The sequence below is a fragment of the Rhopalosiphum padi genome, chromosome 2 (assembly GCF_020882245.1).
Source record: "Rhopalosiphum padi isolate XX-2018 chromosome 2, ASM2088224v1, whole genome shotgun sequence".
NCBI classification, from domain to species: domain Eukaryota; kingdom Metazoa; phylum Arthropoda; class Insecta; order Hemiptera; family Aphididae; genus Rhopalosiphum; species Rhopalosiphum padi.
The window spans coordinates 19,419,030-19,438,682 of NC_083598.1; the positions used below are offsets into that span (position 1 = coordinate 19,419,030).

Below are 19,653 nucleotides of genomic sequence, written 5' to 3' on the forward strand. Positions count from 1 at the left end.
TTACGGATTTTGGTATCGATACCATATTGCCACTGTACCCAGCATTCACTCAATCTTATTCGTCATCATCTCATAGAGTAAGTCAAGTTTACCACATCCCCTATACCATCCTCATCATTTACAACAACCGAAAAATAACAAATTGAAAATCACCCATCGAGAGATTAAAAAAAAATTGTAGGAACTTATGTGTTTCATCGAGTTAAGAACAAAGGTGCAATTATGTATAAATTATTATTCCTCGGCCTTTGGTTCGAAGTTATGGCCATTTATCACGTTAATCACGTCTAATTGGCCTGTGGCTTGCGCAGATAAGTGCAATATGCAACACGATCGAAGTCGATATTATGAAGCTGGGTTTACTGAATTATTACTATTGTAATCGTCTATCGTGAAATGCCTTTTTTTCAATTTCCAGGGAGATGTAATAAAGTAAACTTTAGCTAAGTGGCTAAAAGGTATGTCATCATCTAGGGGGATCAAGCCTCCTCCCCTCCCGAAATTTTATCACATTACGCAAATTTAAAAATTGTTTTATTATTATTTTTTACACCACTTACTAAGATTTGTATAACCCCCCCGAAAATTTTATTCTAGGTACGGCCTTACCTACATGTTAATGTTAACATGAATACATGTATAATGTAAGAATTATATTATATTTTTATTTCTTAGATTCCTCATCCATATACATATATAATATATATATAATCAAATTAACATAACCACAGATAATGTTGATTTGTAATTAATAATAATGTAATATGTATGTATGTGTTTTAGTATTCTTGTTCACTTTTTATAGCAACTATATCTAACTTATCTTATGTTCTTTCATGTTATCATGTATCTTTCTTATGTTATATTTATGACCAAAAATGTTTTATGTATTTTTAAGTTTTTCATTTAATTAGTGTTTAAATTTCTGAGTAGGAATTATATTATACAATTTAAATTTATCCATATATATTATTAACTATTATAACTCTCAACCTCCAACACAAGCCTTATTGCTTACAGGAAGTTGATAAACTATATATTTTTATTGTTAAATTGTTTAGATGTGTTAATTTCTATAATAAATGGTTTTTTATATTAAAAAAAAAAGAAATGGTAATGTTTTAATTGTGTATGATATGTATTAGTTTTTAACTTAATTTTAACCTTCTAACTAGTTAGTGTCCAGCTTTGTATACATTTTACTATAAGCAATTACATTTTTGATTTATTTTAAGATATTATCTATATTTATAGTATTTTTATTATTATAACTACAGAAATGTTATTAAATTTTAAGTTATATAAGTTAATAATATGATATACTATAAGCAGATATAATATATTATAATAATAATAATATAATAAATGTAATATTTTCGGATTAATCGTCATAGTTAAAGTAAAATAAATGATTTTAATTTTTAATAGCTATATAAAAAAACTTACGAAATATATCTAGTATTCTAGTGATAAAAGCTACAAAATTGTCTCCGCTCAGAATCGTTTTTCGTGTAAAAGATAAGATATCATTGAATTCAAATATAACACATCTTACACATCCATCACAGTAACTCACTCGACACCTAAAAAAAAAAATAGGTACCGTACAGCAGAGTGATATCCACTTTTCTACCTTTTTGTTTTTTAATTTCAATAAACTACCTATCAAAAATCGCTCGAGAAGAAATTATTTTACAGGTAAATATGCTATGAATCTATGATACAAAACTTTAAACTTCAAAAGCTCATAAAAAATTAATTTTACTTTTTAGTAGAAATTTGTTTTTCAATATAGATTAAAAAACTTATATTTAACCTTTAATTACATTTTCATGTCTTCGGTATAAAAAAGAAATTGACTATCAACTATATGAATTTATAACTACAAAATAATTTAAAAATTTTCAATATCTTACGAATTTTGTCAAAATTTGAATTTTAAACTTTAAACGCTTATAAAAAAAATTATTTATAAGTATGGATTTTCTATCACTATTAATTGGTAATGGAAAATAACAACATATGAAGAACGTTATATTATAACGAATAATTTTTTTTACAGAATTAATCAAAAAAAAATTGTAGTAAATATTTTAAGTATCTACGTGCATATAAAAATCTTTTGCTATAATTTATTGGTAAACATAGTATATACCTTAGTGGTTACTGGTTGTACACGATTATACGTTACCTATCTTATTGTCGAACTTGGCTGAGTTGGCTCAATATTTTTATGTACACGGCTTAAATAATATAATCATATAACAATATAATAATAATATATAGTTAACTAATTTAATCATTGTGTGGGGCCGTTCATTAAGCACGTACACGCGATCGTGTATCGTGTTTAGTGTATAGTTGTAGACACTCACCGTTGTAATAGTTGTGTGCTATCTTTTTCTAAAAATATTGGCCCCCAGACATGTATCTTTTATCTGCGTTTTCTTTCAATCGGTACATTATGGTATGGTCGTATTCCGTCATCGATGTATACCTACGTCTTCGCTCACAGAATATTGTCTGTCATTTCGGTATAGCCGTGGTTATCAGGTACATAAAGTATACTATGGTAACAATGCGGTATATAATTTACTGCTAAATTAATCGCAAAATCCAACCAATCACAGCACCTATTTGTTTTTTGGAAATTACGGTTTTCGTTATCATAGTGAAGTGTGAACTGTGAAATTCGCATCGGACCCGTGTTTATTATTGTTTATACCCACCTTATTCTGATTATATATATATATATATATATATATATATGAAAAAAATAAACATTATCTATCTTATTAGTTATCAATAGTTCATTATTTCTCATTGATATTTGATTTCCTACTTTTATTTTGTTCAATTTAGTTGAATTTAGTAGTATGCTTACTAAAATTATAATAACTTACAATACCTACGTCTTGCATATTGTACTTTCAAGATAGCTCATCGTTCTTTGTTGGCAGTTGACACATTTATGAATTTATTTGCTCTTTGCACGGTTCACTAAATTCCAATTTATTGATGCATTCGCATTAATAATTACCAGTTATTACCACACTAATATGTAAGTATTTTATTGGTTATTATCTGTCATTTAAAAAGACAACCCCAATAGCCTCAAGATTTCTTAACTAAACATAATACATTTATTTTTACACCTTGATTAACTCATTGTTCAAAATGCTGTCACTGGGTGACTCCTTCGTCAAGCCCACATGTTAGAGATATAACTCACATAGTTTTATAATCGTATAAAACTAAAACATTTAATGGTTTGAATGTTATTTCTTCAGTTTATTATACTAAATATATTATGTATAGGTAAATTGTAAAATTTTAAAAGAAAAAATGTATTTTTATTTAATATTACTCTTAATCTTAAAACTCTTTTAAATCTGTAGGTTTTGTTATTTACTTGTAAATTAGTATTATGTTAGTGTGATAATGAATGTTGTGTTTATTGGTTTTTAATGTTTTTATTAGAATAGTTCTAACCATTATACAGTGCTTTAATAATCAGGGGCAGACTAGGAGATATGTACCCAACATATTGATCCGGCCGTACATTAACATACCATTATATTTTGAGTACTGTTGTATACTATTGAAATGTTCTACTATTGTTAAAGCCCTTCAACTATTCTCAATCATTTTTACATAATTTTCAACACTTTTTCTTGTATGCCAATATTATAATTCAAATAACATTTATGTTTTTGTTATCATAATGAAAAAAAATTAAAAATATTAACTTTAGTCTTAATAAATAAATAATTTAATTGAACCTATTTTCATCAGGTATCTACAATGGAAGAAAATAATCAAAAAAAATCAGTATTTGAAATTTCCAAAACTACTATATCTGGATATACCATCGAAATTGGAAATACCACTTATGAAAATACTTTGGAAGAACGCATTCAAGCTGCTAGACATGCTTCGTCAAGTGCTAAACTAGCACAAAAACAAAACATAAAAGAAAAATTATCGAATTGCAGGAATGTGAAAGATATAAATTTTCAAAATAATATGGCTGTTAAAAAATTAATGAGTAGTGCTCAAGAGTTTAAAACTAAAAATAAGCAATGTGTGTCTATAAATAAAACAGATAATCTAAATTCTACTCATGTTCCTCTTTTAAACTTTACTAAAAAAATTAATTCAAATTTTGAATCTAAATGTAACACAAGTTCGTTAAAACCAACGTATAAAGGAAATGGTTCAATGCAACTCCGATTAGAAGCTATAAAAGATAATAGAAAGATTTCTAATAAAATTTCATGTGAATATAATAAAACTTTAGAATCAAATAATCCTTCAAAAAATGTGAATCTTCAAGATTTCCCACCAGCAAAAAATCATAGTTCTAAATTATGTCATACTAATATTGCCAAGCGTTATGAGTATAACACTAGATCAACTGTACAAAAACATCTTGAAGAAGTTAAATATGCTGAACACTGTGATCGTACTAAAGATATTACTAATATACCATGTAAGTTTTTAATTTATATCTAATCTAGCCATTTACAATTTCTAACTTATGATTTTTCTATGATAACCTGAGTTGCATATCTTCTAATACATTTATTTAATAAATTATTTTGCTATATCAATGATAAGTTGCTTAAACAGTTTATTTATTTTTTTTTTTTTTATTGGTTTATTAAAATTTAACAAATCAATCATAGACTACAAAATTATATTTAAGGAACCATTTGCTCACTATAAATTACTATTCATTATATCATGTTTAATTATTGTTTGTGCAGTACAGCATAAAGAAACTAAATTTATATCTCAATTGGCAGTTCTAATATTTTTCAGATAGGTACTTCCAGGTTTACTAATATACTATATAATACTTTATGTGCAAAAGTGGTTTAATCTTAACTTAAATAGAATATAAAGTATCTATTTATTACTTAGTATTTATTTTTTTGACGGGATGAAGCTTTTAATTTTTCTATTTACTTTATAAGTAGCTTGGGGATTCTATATATCATTCTGCTAAGTTTTACTGGATTTTCACATATTTGATTCAAGTTCTCTGGTGTCCTGACCAAATGTTTTAAATAATACTTTTGTTTCTTATTTTAAATCATCTATCCCTGTAGGTAAAAAATAATTTTTAGTATTTACATTTGAAAATTGTATTTACATTAAATATTGAGAAAGCTTTACCTTCTTATTTATTTATATAATATAGTATTGTGTATTTCAGTATTATAATTGATTTATTGTATTAATTTCAAGTAGGTATTGACAATAATTGTTGATTTATTTAAGTATACTTTAATTGTTTAGGAAAAAAATATTATCTCAGTCATAAATAAATTTAAATATAAATTTTAGAAATTTATATAAAAAATGTCCCTTTATATTTCATTTTTTTAATTTTGTTAACAAATGACCATTTAGTTTCAAAAAATTTCTTGGTACAAAAACTGCTTAAATGTAAAAACAATTTGTTCAATGTAATTAGTTAATAACTTTTGAGTTAAGAGGAGAAAAGAACTTAATACCCACATGTGTTGTTTCCGTCTTAGTCCCTCAGTTCCATCCTCCTTTATATTACCCATTTTATTAGATATCCTAGGACATCCTAGGATGCATAAACAATCACTAAATATTATATAAAACAATAAAAAAGTTAATGGTCTGTTAAAAATGATTTAGTGACCCATGATTGGTCTATTAAATTAATAATTAAGCAACTTTACATGGATATTATATTTTTAATTTTAAGATTATATTTTGCATAATATTATATTATTATTTAACTGTACAGATAAATCAGTAACTTCTGTACAAAATAGACTCATACGTGCAAGAGAAAAAATGACAGCTAAATACAAAGATAATTCTGAAGTAAATGTTTTAAGACTTGGAAATATTAAAAAATCACCAAAATGTGAATGTAAGCAACCTAAAAATTGTATTTATTTTTAAATATTAATCAGGGAAAAGCACTATTTTAAATAACCTGTAGTACATAGGACAAATGTATATAAATATTTATTATATTCTGAAACAATACTTAATTAATAATCATTAAAAGAGTACTTTTTTCCTCAGTTTAGAAAATCTTTTAAGTATTTTGTTAATGACTTTATTAAAGTGCAAGGTAAAACTACAAAAATTTACATACTTTCTTCTCATTCAGCTTGACAATATTTTTTTATAATTCTGATTTTTATTATATAGTGCTATACTTAATTCAGAATAAGAATGCACCTTACTGCACGTCCAAATTATCATTAAAACACATAAAAACAGACAATCTGTGATTGGCTGTCATATCGGTTGTGATAGTATTTGTAGTTGGTTATAGTCCTTGGAAAGGGTCTCATGTGTAAACTCAAACTGTATTCCATCTACCACCTAGTACATTCTTATTCTGATTAGAATATATTAAAAATGAAGATATTCTATTTTTTTTCTCACTAATAAAAATTATGATATATTTTAATTGTGTTAACATTACTTTTTATTTTAGTGGATAATATTCATCAAGATACAAATACATTGGGCCATAACATTAAAAATAAAACAAAAAGGTTGAACCAAACTAATCAAAGTTTAAAAAAAAAGAAATCTGGACTTGTATCAGCTACTAAAAAAATTATTTTAAATAATAATTCCTCTATTGATAAATGTTTTGATCATCAGCTAATGAATGTACAACAAAAACCAATTGTACCGGTTATAAACAATACAATTTCATCTAGTTCTTCTTCTGGTGAGATTTATTTGCTTAATAATTTTATATCACACATGAAATAATAATTAATAGATTATAATATTAAATAGTAATATATTTTCATTACTGTATTAAATAATGTAATTTTATTGCAGTTTCAGAAACAATTGTGTCAACAAAATTAGAAAATCAATGCATTTTAAAAAATTCGAAGTTGAATGAACTAGATTCTTTTAGTTTTCTTAGACCACAAACTTCTTGTAATCAACAAATATTAGAAAATAAAAAAAAGTAACTATAAAAGTAACCTTATAAGAGAATTTATATCTACTACTGATGATTACCACTATTTTAACATAATTATTTCTATAGTAAAGATAATGTAATTAAATTTATACAGTGATTCAATATTTTAAAGAATCTTTTAGTTTAAGAACCTTTACTAAAGATAATGTATACTGTGCATTTGATAAAACTTTCATATTGTACAATCTTTCTCTTATCATTTCTATTTTGGTTTTGCATTAATTTAAAAAATACATTAATTGGCTAAATTGTATTGCTATTTAATTTTATTAAATATCAAATTGGTATACCTGTTGAATCTAAAGAAGGAAAAACAAATAAGACTGTAGTAAATCTAAAATTGCTCTTAAAAGACTTATACTAATAATCACTAACTTAATAATGTAAACCATAATTTTAATTTATATAGTACGCAATTTAATAATGATGAATGTATGGAATGGGAAGATATAATTGAAACAGATAACATAGTTGAAAAAGTAAGCTACAAAATAATTTTTTTGAATTGTTTAATTTGAAAAAATATTTAATTTCATAAGGTTAATGATTTGAGAAGAACTAAACATGAATATGAACCTATGGAATGGACACCTGATTCAATCATGCACTCTGATAGAATTAATTACTGTTTAGTAATTGATACAAATATACTTTTATCAGATTTGAAATCAATTACTGTTGTTATAGACAAATATTTAACTGGTAAATTATTCAGTAATAAAATATTACTATACATAGATTATTTATTCTAAAATATATTTTATTCAGACTATGGTTATCCAACAATCGTTTTACCGTGGCAAGTTTTAAAAGAACTAGATTGCATAAAAAACGGTGATAATGCACTAGGTTATCGAGCACGTGAAGCCACCCGATGGTTATTAGAAATGCTTTCAAAACATCATCCAAGATTAAAAGGTCAACCTATGACAAAAAAATTTAGTATGAGTTCTGATGATGATATATTAAAGTGTGCCATAACTGTTAAAGAAAAAGTGAATATTGTAGTAAGTAATTCACTTCTTACTATAAATATATTTGTTTATTCATACACGTTGTATACTAACTATGCCTTTTACAAAAATTTGTTATAAATATAATTATAAAATAAACCAATAACTTTATCAATATAATAAAAATTAACAATTTTATTTTTAACACGTTGACTGCCATGCGGCTGTATAAAAATAATTAGGTATTGATAATTTTTAGACCGCCGGCGGCCGCACCATATCATTTGTAGAAGGCCATACGGCTACAGGCTGCGGTAAATTAATTTAGATTTATATTATTAACTTTTCCGGGGGGCTACAATAATAATCTAGAAAATGGGCTGTAGCGGGAATAATTGCAATTTTTTGATGTAATAAACATAATTTTAACATTTATTTTTGTATTTTTAATTTTTTTTCATACTCAATAGTATATATATATATATATATATATACGAGTACAAATTTATAATGACACTGAACCGGCAGCCACATGGCAGTCAGTGTGTTAAATACAAAAAAAAATTATTTAATATTTTGGTAATTTTCTTTAATAAATGTAGAATAGTTTAAACAAAAAGTCCCAAACCCTGATAATATAATATATTTCTCAATTTCCTGCAATTACTTTTCGATTATTTTTAATTATACATATTTTAAAATAATGTAACCTTATTTTACAGTATTTAGTTACCGATGATAAAATTTTAAGCATAAAATCAGAATTTAATGGAGTATCAGTTAAAAATTCAGAGTGGCTCCAAAGCTTAGTTACAAATACTAATCAAAACGAATCTGAAATTTTCCAAGGTAAGTGATAATAATTAGCATTCTTAAATAAACATCAAAAATATTTTTTATGTTTATGTGTACTGTGTAGTTACTAGACTAGGTAAATTTAAAAAATAATTCATTACAAATATAACTAAATATGTAATTATTAATAACACTAATTTAAAACACATATCAATTATATATCATTTTAAATCAATAGAATATATTATTTACATATTGAAATATATTTAATACTGAACTTTTACTACATTTTAGCATAAACATATTTCTTTAATGCTCAAAATAAACTAAGTATTTCTCAAAGTTACAGTTAGCTCATAGAACTGGTAGTAATAACATACTAATTCTGGTATTCAATACCATTGTTAGGGGAGGCCATACCACCGCTATCACTAAAAAACAAAATTGAATAATTGTTTATTATTTGAATATAATAAATTATTTTATTTTTAATATTATCAAATACACTATAATAAATTAACATTTTGACCGCAATTATAGATAACATATCATACCATAAAAAATTAAGTTAAATTTAAAAGGACGCTACACTCGCATATGTTGTCTCTGTCTTACTAACGTTCATCATACCAAATTTGTGTTCAGCAGAACACATTTTGTGATGTTAGCTTTAATATTAGAGTAAATTTAATTAAGTAAAGCATGACATTGCCTAGATAATAATATTCTTGCTTTTAAATTTGGTAATAGGTAAATTTACTCTAATATTAAAGCTAATATCACAAAATGTATTCTGCTGAACACAAATTTGCTATGATCTACGTTAGTAAGACAGAGACAACACATGCGGGTGTAGCGTCCTTTTAAAATTAATTTATGTTTATTCCAGCTAAATAACAGAAAAAAATTATTTTCTTCAGTAACCAAAATAATAGGTACTCAAAAAGACAGTTTTAATCATGGTACTTATATATTTTTTATAAAGAAAATTTAAATCAATTCCATATGCATCCATATCAAAAAGAGGATTTGAGTTAAAATAAATAGCCCAACTAATTCAATAAATGTATTTATGTTGCTCCAAGGCCTGGAAATATCTTTCCTAATGTTAGAATGTCATTTGAAATGTAGTTAATTGTATTTGTAATAATAACATCAGTTGATTAAATTTGGTTTGGATTGACTGAAATATTCATAGAACATTGATAAAAATATTTAAACAATTATTTAAGCATTTAAATTTCAAAACTTAACTTGATTATAATTATTCTCCTCATCATGACTTCTACAATTTAATTATAATTATTAAAATTGATAAAATGATTATTATTAAAATTTTAATTTTTATATTTTTTTTAGAATTTTAACTGCTAGTTTTATGTATATTCTTATAAAAGAATGAAATCAAACACATTTTTTGAACTTTTTTATGATTGCTCGTCCAGCATGTCTGAAATTAGGATTAGACTAATTATAAATTTATAAAACAGCTAGTATTAATGGAATAACTATCAACTTATCATATCTCATCTTATACTTACAGAAAAACATATACAAATTCTAAAATTAAAAGTTGGAAGTATATTAAAATAAATAAAACTTTTAATAAAAAAAGTTGTTTGTTGCATGTTTTCCAAATTATTATAATATTTATATTATTTATATATTTATGCATATTTTGGCATTTTTAATCGCACATTAGAACACTTAAGTTACTTTTTATTGCTATAACTTTCTAGCCCTGGTTATAACCATTACAATTAATCTACTAAAACCCAGTGGCACATTTATTTTATACATTTTGAACTTTGAACTTATAAATACACAAGTACAATTGAAAAAAACTTGCTAATAATTTTAAATAATTTGGTTATAAATATTAATACTTATATATTTATTAGAAAATACTTGAGAACCATGATCAAAAACCCAATTATTTTAGTATTGATAAAAAAAATTATATTGCAAATTTATTTAGTCTATTTATATTAACTTTATATATAATAACTGTTCAAATTATAAATTTGTATCCAATATAATTGAATTATATTATTGTATATACAAATAAATAAATTATATGTTCATAAATGAGATGAATTATACAACATTAAATTAAATTATTATACTTAATTATTAAATAATTATACATGTGTCAGTTCATTATAATCAGAATATTTTCTTTTTTGTGTCCAAAATAATTATAAATATTATTTTTTAAATTAAATTGCACACATTGTTTAAAAAAATTGTAGTATACATTAAGAACATCAGTGATGCAAGCCCTAGGTAAGGTACCGCAAAATTTTGATGGGAGTGAGTAGGTTTTTGCGAATTAATTATTTTGTTTGTAATCAAAAATCTATTTGCATACCTAATCTATACTCTGTACATCAATTAACTCATACGGTACAAACAATTCTATTTACAATAAATAATCATTTTCTCAAAAAGTACATTTTTGGAAATATTTTAATAATTTAGTCATTTGAGAATAATAATTCAGAATTATCCAAAAATAAATATTTTTTGTTTTACTGTTTAAACTGTCAAAATATTTTAATGAAAACATACATTTTAGATTCTGAGCAGAGCGATGAATATATTTGTTTTTACACAACAATAAGTTATTGGTATATTCATGATAAATAGTAAAATAAATGCTAATAAAAGCGTTTCTTAAAGTTGTTTTATCTGTGGAACCCTTTTTGATGACCACTTTCATTGCGGAACCCCTACTTTTTTTTTAGCTTTTGTTAGGATTTTTTGCAAATAAATTTTAATCATATAATAATAATTATATATATATATATATAATAATAATACTTTCTATGGTTGATTTATTACAAATTTCATTAAAAATACAACAAATTATTCATGATTTGTAGTTAATAGTTTAATTTCAATTACCAAGACTTTTAACATTTAATATAAGTTTAATGGTAAAAATATATATATTTATTATTATTGTAGTTGGAGAAATAACAAAAAAGTTTGTTTTATTGGAAATTGTTTGGTATTTGGTACATAGATATCTTATAAATAGTTATTTTTAGTTTTTAGTTTTCATAAGAATTTTTAAAAATCTTGAACTGCTAAATAAAAGTCCAGCAAAATTGAAGAATGTCCCAACAAATATGTTTGAAATATTATTTCGAATATCTGTTATGGTTGTTTCGCTAGCTTTATGTGAGTAGTGTGTTGAAATCATATATGAATTTTAATAACTTTATTTGTAAAAAGAATCAAATTTATTCAATATTCTAAAATGTTTAAAATCAAATAATAATGTTTTAGTTATTAAATAACAATAAACATACATACATGAGTCAAAATAATAAACACAACTTTGATTGGTTTCTAATTTATTAAAATACATAATCTTTATTAAACAGTATTTTTATTAATCGTTTAGTTTAGAGAATGTTTTAAAATTTTTTAGTGTTGTAGTTTTAGAAATGGAATGGTTTTTTAATTTTTTTTTTAGTTTGAATATTATTATAAATATTTTAAATAGAAAATTGTGTAGCCCTTATTTTTCATTATCTTACCCATTTTTTTAAGTCTACAATTTTAATCTTGTTGATGCTTCTTATTCATACATGTTTAAATAATTTTTTTTAATATATTTTAAGTTTTTTTAAAAAATAAAGTCCATATTAAAAATTAAACTTTTTAAGTTAACTTTTATGAGAAAATACTATTTTATCAATAATTGTAAACATTTTAATTTATTTTTAACTATTATTATTTGACCACACTTTATCGACCAATAATTTTAAGTGCAATAACACCAGCTTTGAAATAGTACTATAGTTAGTTAAGTTTATTATCAATTAAACTAGTTTTGGTTTGACTTTTGCAAATTAATTTATTAGCTTTAGTTGTGGTTAAAATGACTGTATTAGAAAATTAAAAACCTATATTTTAACCGATTTTCCCAAAACTAATTTTAAGCACTGTGTGTCTAATGTTAAAATTAGTAATAATTGTTATGGAAATCACCCGATTGTCCCCAATACTTCTATATAGGTTGGAAATACTGATTCAAATTATTTTTAAAACTAAACAAACATCCTGATTGCGTCTTACATAGAGTCATTATTTGTAAATAAATAAACATACAGTGACAAGGGTATTTATACAAGCAAATAATATAACATACTCTTAGATAAAAAATTAAACATACTTTATTAATACCTAGAAATTACTCAATAAATGAATAAACCAACTAGTTCTACTTACTAACCTTACCACTACAGACTTTCTGATATTCTTGATATATTCGTTATCAAAATACCAAATCATCTTAAGGGGATTCCATCCCGTGATTTTCTGTCTTTGTCTAACACACGCATGATATATTATTTTAGACATGTTTTTTGCCAAAAATACCAATTGATCTAATAAAGCGATAAGAAGTCTGAAAACAGATTTGAATTTATCGTAAGTCTATTTGGAATCGACTTTCTCACAGCTTTGATATTTTCCTCCAAATTCCTAAAAAAATTATGTTAAAAAAGAGTAATTAAAAATTGCCGTATTTTAATTTTTAGAGAAGTTAAAATCAAAAACTCAAAAATCTAGGAAAGTCAATTTCAAGTAGACTCGATGACTAAATTCAAATCTGTTTTTAGGATTCTTATCACTACATTGGATCAATTGGTATGATTGGCAAAAGATCTGTCTAAAATCTTATATCGTGCATACGTTAGACAAAAACAGAAAAATTATGGTATCGAATCCCCTTAAAACAAATATGACAAATTTAGACAATCATTCTTCTAATTGTAACCTGATTTATATAGTGCTTTGTGTCTAAACTATATAATTACCTCCATGCACTACTGAAAAAGATGTTTATTTAACTAAAATTTATAAAACTACAACCCTCCTTAAAAACCACTCTTGGCATTATTGACAATGCCGTTCATTAGTCTTCTCAATTAAGTTTCTACCTTTTATTTCCACAATCAACAACTCCCTTCGCTCTTAAATAATACTTAAATTTCTGTCCATCTCAAATACTTACTTGTTGTACAGCATATAGAACTATATCCTAGTGAAAATTATTTAAATACCATATTATAAACAAAACATAAAACAAAAAATGTATTCATCATTATCAATTATCTGCTCTTCGTAAGTTCAATAATTCATGAGCCACCACGGATATTGATAAAGCCAATATTTATTTGAATACCTTGAGAGTATTTTTAAACCACACAACATTTGTCCTAATAGAACAATTATTATAATTATTAAACACTTTCTATACTTTACTAATGACTACTTAATAAGTAACTTAAATAGCCTTCCCTAAAAATTTCATTAGTTAATTACTAATATTTAACTCCTTACTCGTCACTTAGTAACCTAAAACTACTAATTGAATTGGTCGAGTAACACTTATTCTGTTATTTCCATCATGTATTTATATAATTAAAATTACATATTGTTCATTATTCTGTATACAAGTTAACTTACTAATAATATGAAATGTATAGAAGTTTAGGTTTTTATAAGCTTATTAATAATTTAATTCTAAATTGTAATAAACAACATAGCATTTATCTTAGAAATTGACTTAACTAACATAAAAAAAAAAAAAAATTATGCTTAAATTTAGCATTCAATTTTCATTTTTAAATATCATTCAACAACATTTTCATTCGGATTTTTTCAGGAAGTTACCTTCATACTTGACGCATCTTCATCAAGTTACAAATGGAAGGTAATACACAAAATGTATGGTACCTTTGGGTAAATCATTTATTTTTTCAAAAACACTTGATTAAAATAATAATAATTACTTCAAATAAATTTATATTTTTCTTTAAATAAAATTATACTATCAGAGCTGTAATTATGTTTTTTTTTTTATGAAAATATTAAACCATGCATTCTTAAAACAATTTTTTTTCAATAAAATAATAAAAATATTGTCAAATTAATTGATAGATACAAGTAAACATACATATAAAATTATTTATGTGTGTGTGTAATTTAAATTGTTTCAAATTGGCATTGTTTAAAAAAAATTTCCAATATATAAAGACCAAAATGTTATATTAAATTAAAGAAATTTGTTTTTATATTTTTGTGGTTGAACATTTGTTTGTTTATCTAAATAACAATTATAATTACAATAATAATGCATATATTGAGTATTCATGTGAATAATGTATATTAAATCGAAAAGTGTTCATTTTTGTGACATTGTTAAGTAAGTTAAAAGTATTATTTTCCCCAATATGTTTAAATAATGGCATGTATGTCTAATATGTTATCTATATTTTATATATTATACAAATAAATTTAGTCGTTATATGGCTTAAATTTAAATGTTTTGTATTCTAAATATTAAGTAAAGTTAAAATGACTATTAATATTACTTGTTAAAATAAATGATAAATTTGTTATTGTTATAATTTGTTAAGTATTTATCATTATGTATAGTTATTCTTTAAATATTTTTTTAAATAACATAAGATTTTACCAATAGACTGAAATGAACTATAAGACAATGTATTGCTGAATTACTCTGTTTTTAATTTCAATAAAATTAAATCTTTAACTGTAAAAATTGTATTTTGTCTTAAATATTTACTGGTTATAAAACAAATATTTATTTATTATTTATTATTTATTTGTATATTCAAACAGGCAAACCCAGTTACAAATATTATAGACAGATGTTTAAGACTTACATAATATTTTGTTATTATATTACTGATTAATCTTAAAAATATAATACAACAGTACAAATAGTAACATAATTGATAAATTGATAAGTTTAAGTATAATAAATTTGATGTTGTTACTATTGTAATTGAAATAATTCAGTAAAAGAAAAACATTAATAATACAAAAATAAAAATATATAACAATAAAAACTTAACTTAATATGATATTGACATAGAATGTAATATTTATACAGCCAAAAGATTATTTAGGTAATAATTAAAATCATTTAGTGAAACATAAGAAAACAGATCAACATTTAAATAATTTACAAGTTGCATTAATCCATGTATAAGGGCATTTTGAACGTTGGAATGGCACATAAAAAGTATAAAACTGACTAGTTCTACAATTTGGGATATTAAAGTTCAATAAAGAAAGCAATATATTATATTATATTTATTTTTATTCTGTTCAAAATAAATAAAAAAACAAATATCTTCTTAGGCAATTTGGATAGGTAGTTTTTACCTATTAAAATTATAATATATTTATATATTAATTAATTTAATATGTTTTAAACATATTCTTCTTACTTAGATTAAGTTCATAACATTTTAAATGTTTTGATGTGTATCAGTTATTATAAAATAAAATACTTAATACAAACTCAGTAGCTGAAATTATTCTACTGTACTCACTATTTCTGTCAAATAAAGGTTAGGTTACTCTATATTTCTTTAAATATAATTAATATTTTGATTTATTTTAGCCAATACTTTATTTACAGCTACGAATTATTCAGGTTTAATTAGACATCTATACTTAAAATAATTTCTAGAAAGCCTTAAATTTAAGTACCCATAATAAATAATATATATGTAATAAACATGTGCATCAGGCTATGATGCTCAAGGATAATTAATTAGAAACAATATATATTATAAAAATTGATAGTTTTTATTTTTTATTTAGTACTAAACTATGTAATGTTTACTTTTGATTTTGGTTCTCATTAATGCTTCTGAAACAAAAGCCTTAAATAATCATGGGTATGTAAATTTTATTTTGTGCTAAATTTAGTTAGAAAATAAAATTATTCAATTAAATACTGATATAAAATAATTTTATTTTTAGTAGATTTTAGAGTTTTTAATTTGTTTAACTTTAAAATGCTATTATATTTTAGAGGCTGTTAAAAGTTATCCAATTATTGAAAACAAATTAATTGTGAAACTTGAACCCCATTTGGAACATACTATTTTAAGAGTAAGTATAATAATATTTATATTTTTATTTTTTAATTATCTTTATGTTTTCATAAATACTTCTAAATTTTACAAAAACACATGAAAATTATTTTCCCTTACTCCATAATTTAGACTTAAAGTTAAGGAACAATGCTCAGTATATACTATTTATGTACTTACCTTTACATTCACCTTACTTAAATGTATGTTCAGTGTTCTACAGAAAGTTTTCCATTGTAATTAAATCCTATCTCTTATGGCATCTACCAAAAATGCTTATTTCTAATTGTAAAAAACCTTAACATTAAGAAAGAGGTGTAAGAATTCTATGAAATCACTTAATGATCAATTCTAATATGAACACACAAATCCTTAAATAAAAAAGTGGAAATCATATCTAAACTTAATTTAATCTAATTTAACAATCAATTATAAACTTATTATTTTCAATAATTCCTATTTTAAATTAGATAAAAGTAAAAACTGCTTCAGATGATATTCTTGCAATACTTTTTATAATATGTATTTAAGCTGAATTCAATGGTTTTTACTTTTTAGAATCTAAGTAATTTGTGAAAAATGTATTCATTTTTATTGTTATAAATTGGTTATTGTATTTATTCAACAGGTCTTAAAGTGTGCTGTGGATCTTAATATGAATTATTCAAATCATACACAAAAGTTCTGGTGGGAAATATATTCATTGTCAAAACCATTCAATATAACTCAATTATTAGAAAAGTTAAAAGAACACTGGAATATAATAGCACCCCATCAATTACTTAAAGTTCCTAAAAAACAATTGGATTATATGGAATATTTTTTTAATGATCTTAAACTAATCTGTAAGTAATAGGCTGAATTTAAATGATATGTATAATATTTTACTATTTTTGAGTCAGTTTAAATATTTAGCATGTGTAGATGTTATTTCAAGCTATTTTTTTATTCTGTTTAATAGCACCTGAAATTAGCCTTAGTTGGATTGAGTTTTACAATTTTCTCAAGTATTGTACAGAAACTATAGTTGCTTTACCTTATGAATATTATCATATTACTGATGTAATTTTAAGCGATTTAATGGTAAGGTTCCTTATTATCTTAACAAAAATTATCTAAAAAATAGTAATTTCTAAAAATCTATTGTTTCTTTTAATAACATTTAAACGACTTTCATTGTTATTATAACACACACATATATATATATCAGATTATTTGTTTCACCTTTGGGAACTGATGATATATTCCAAAACAATATCAGTTTTTTTTTCTGCTAATTATTGATCTACAATAGCTAAGACAATTAATCCATCAACTACTAATCAGTATATAATAAGTTTGTGCATGAAGTAGCCATACTTATTTTATAATAAATATGTATGACTTCTATAGTTCTATTTTAAATGTATAACTTTAAATTGTAATGTATATATTGCATAGATTTATAATAATGGTCCTAGACAAGCTTATTATAAAACCATTTATAAAATATACATTCAAGTTAAATATTTTACTTAATTAATTTTGTAAATAGTTTTGTAACATATTTATGTAGTTATAGAGCATATTATTTTGCCTAAAATGTTTAGCTTCATTAGTACTTTGATTCCATCTTTTATTATGACATACTTGGAATATTTTCACTGATTGCTTGCTATATTTGCCTATCTTTATTAGAGTTTGTTTTCATTACACAATTTAATCACCAATTATAATATTTTATTACTTATTTATATTAAAATGTATAATTTAATTTCAGAAAGCTAGAAAAACTTTAAAACAGAAACTAGATTGTACCGCACTTTGTGATAAGTCATTTTATTCATTAAACAATTTAAATATTTCAAATAATGATGCTATTAATATTGATGAAATTTTGTATAATATTTCAAAAGGAGTTGATACATTTTGGTAAATAATATATATCATGTATATTTGCATGTCTTTACAAAATAATAATTTTTTTTTATAATTTTGTAGCTCCTATGTTTACAATGCTAATGGTTTTGAACGTGACTGGTCTGAAAACGAACAAAAATGTGGTATAGTTCTTCAACCAGTAAATGTTGATGAGACAATTAAAAACTATTGTTGTAAATTATCAAATATTATCAAAATCATGTTAAAGTATGTATAAATTATATAACCTAAATATTATTATAATAATTCATTAAAATTATAAATTTCAGAATAAAATTACTAAAAACTGAAGAAATATTGGAATCTCACATAATTATTGATGCATTTTTAAAATCAATTACTGTATTTGATAATGTATCTGTAAACTTAACTAAGGAAAACGTTATTAATTATTGTTTGCTGAAAAATAAGTATGTATTAAGAAAAAATACCTAATTGTATATTTCCTGTTAAACTATTTAAATTGTATTTCAGAAATTCATTTTTCCATATATTGATATCCTTTCAAAATAATCTGGCAGCCATAAAAAATTTGATTACTACTATTAAGTTGTAATGTTATATATTTATTAATTTATTACGACTATATACTATTTAATAATATGTTAATATTTTTTAATAAAAGTAGATTTTATAATTTTTATTTATTACCATTATAAAAACAACTGTACTACTTATTGTATTATACTCATTCATAGCAAAGAAAAAAAAAACAAAAAAATACATCACAAGTGTTACTATTGTAAAAATCCTTTCATGTCTATATGAGCTTACTATGAATAAATCTACAGTTTACTTATTTCAAATAATAATTTAAAAAAAGTAGGCAAGTGGGAAATGTTCTGCTGTACATTAGGTGTTGAGTGGGTCTGAATTTGAATTCAATAATATATCATTGCTAACATTAAACTATTATGATAGTAAATTATCAAATTTTAAAATGTATTCATTCATTACTTTAGTCACAATCTAAAAATGTAGTTATTTACCAATAATCAAGGAAAAAAAACAAACAAAAAAAAATTAAAGAAAAACGGGAATTTTTACG

At 23.3% G+C, this 19,653-nt stretch overlaps 1 protein-coding gene across 2 annotated transcripts; it reads left to right on the plus strand.

Moving 5' to 3' along the window:
- The first annotated feature begins 2,437 nt into the window (after nucleotides 1–2,437).
- Nucleotides 2,438–19,643, plus strand: LOC132920427 (transcriptional protein SWT1-like). 2 transcript variants are annotated; one of them, XM_060982821.1, is made up of 16 exons: nucleotides 2,438–2,553; nucleotides 3,796–4,492; nucleotides 5,789–5,917; nucleotides 6,497–6,739; nucleotides 6,856–6,991; nucleotides 7,416–7,485; nucleotides 7,546–7,708; nucleotides 7,775–8,013; nucleotides 8,682–8,808; nucleotides 16,625–16,704; nucleotides 17,314–17,530; nucleotides 17,647–17,768; nucleotides 18,445–18,596; nucleotides 18,666–18,812; nucleotides 18,875–19,015; nucleotides 19,080–19,643. In XM_060982821.1, the coding sequence occupies exons 1-16, from the start codon at nucleotides 2,470–2,472 to the stop codon at nucleotides 19,159–19,161; spliced, it is 2,829 nt and encodes a 942-aa protein (XP_060838804.1). In that variant the 5' UTR covers nucleotides 2,438–2,469; the 3' UTR covers nucleotides 19,162–19,643. The 2 variants fall into 2 exon arrangements, with proteins under 2 accessions (XP_060838804.1, XP_060838805.1); XM_060982822.1 differs by lacking the exon at nucleotides 2,438–2,553 and adding an exon at nucleotides 2,693–3,061.
- Nucleotides 19,644–19,653: the final 10 nt, after the last annotated feature.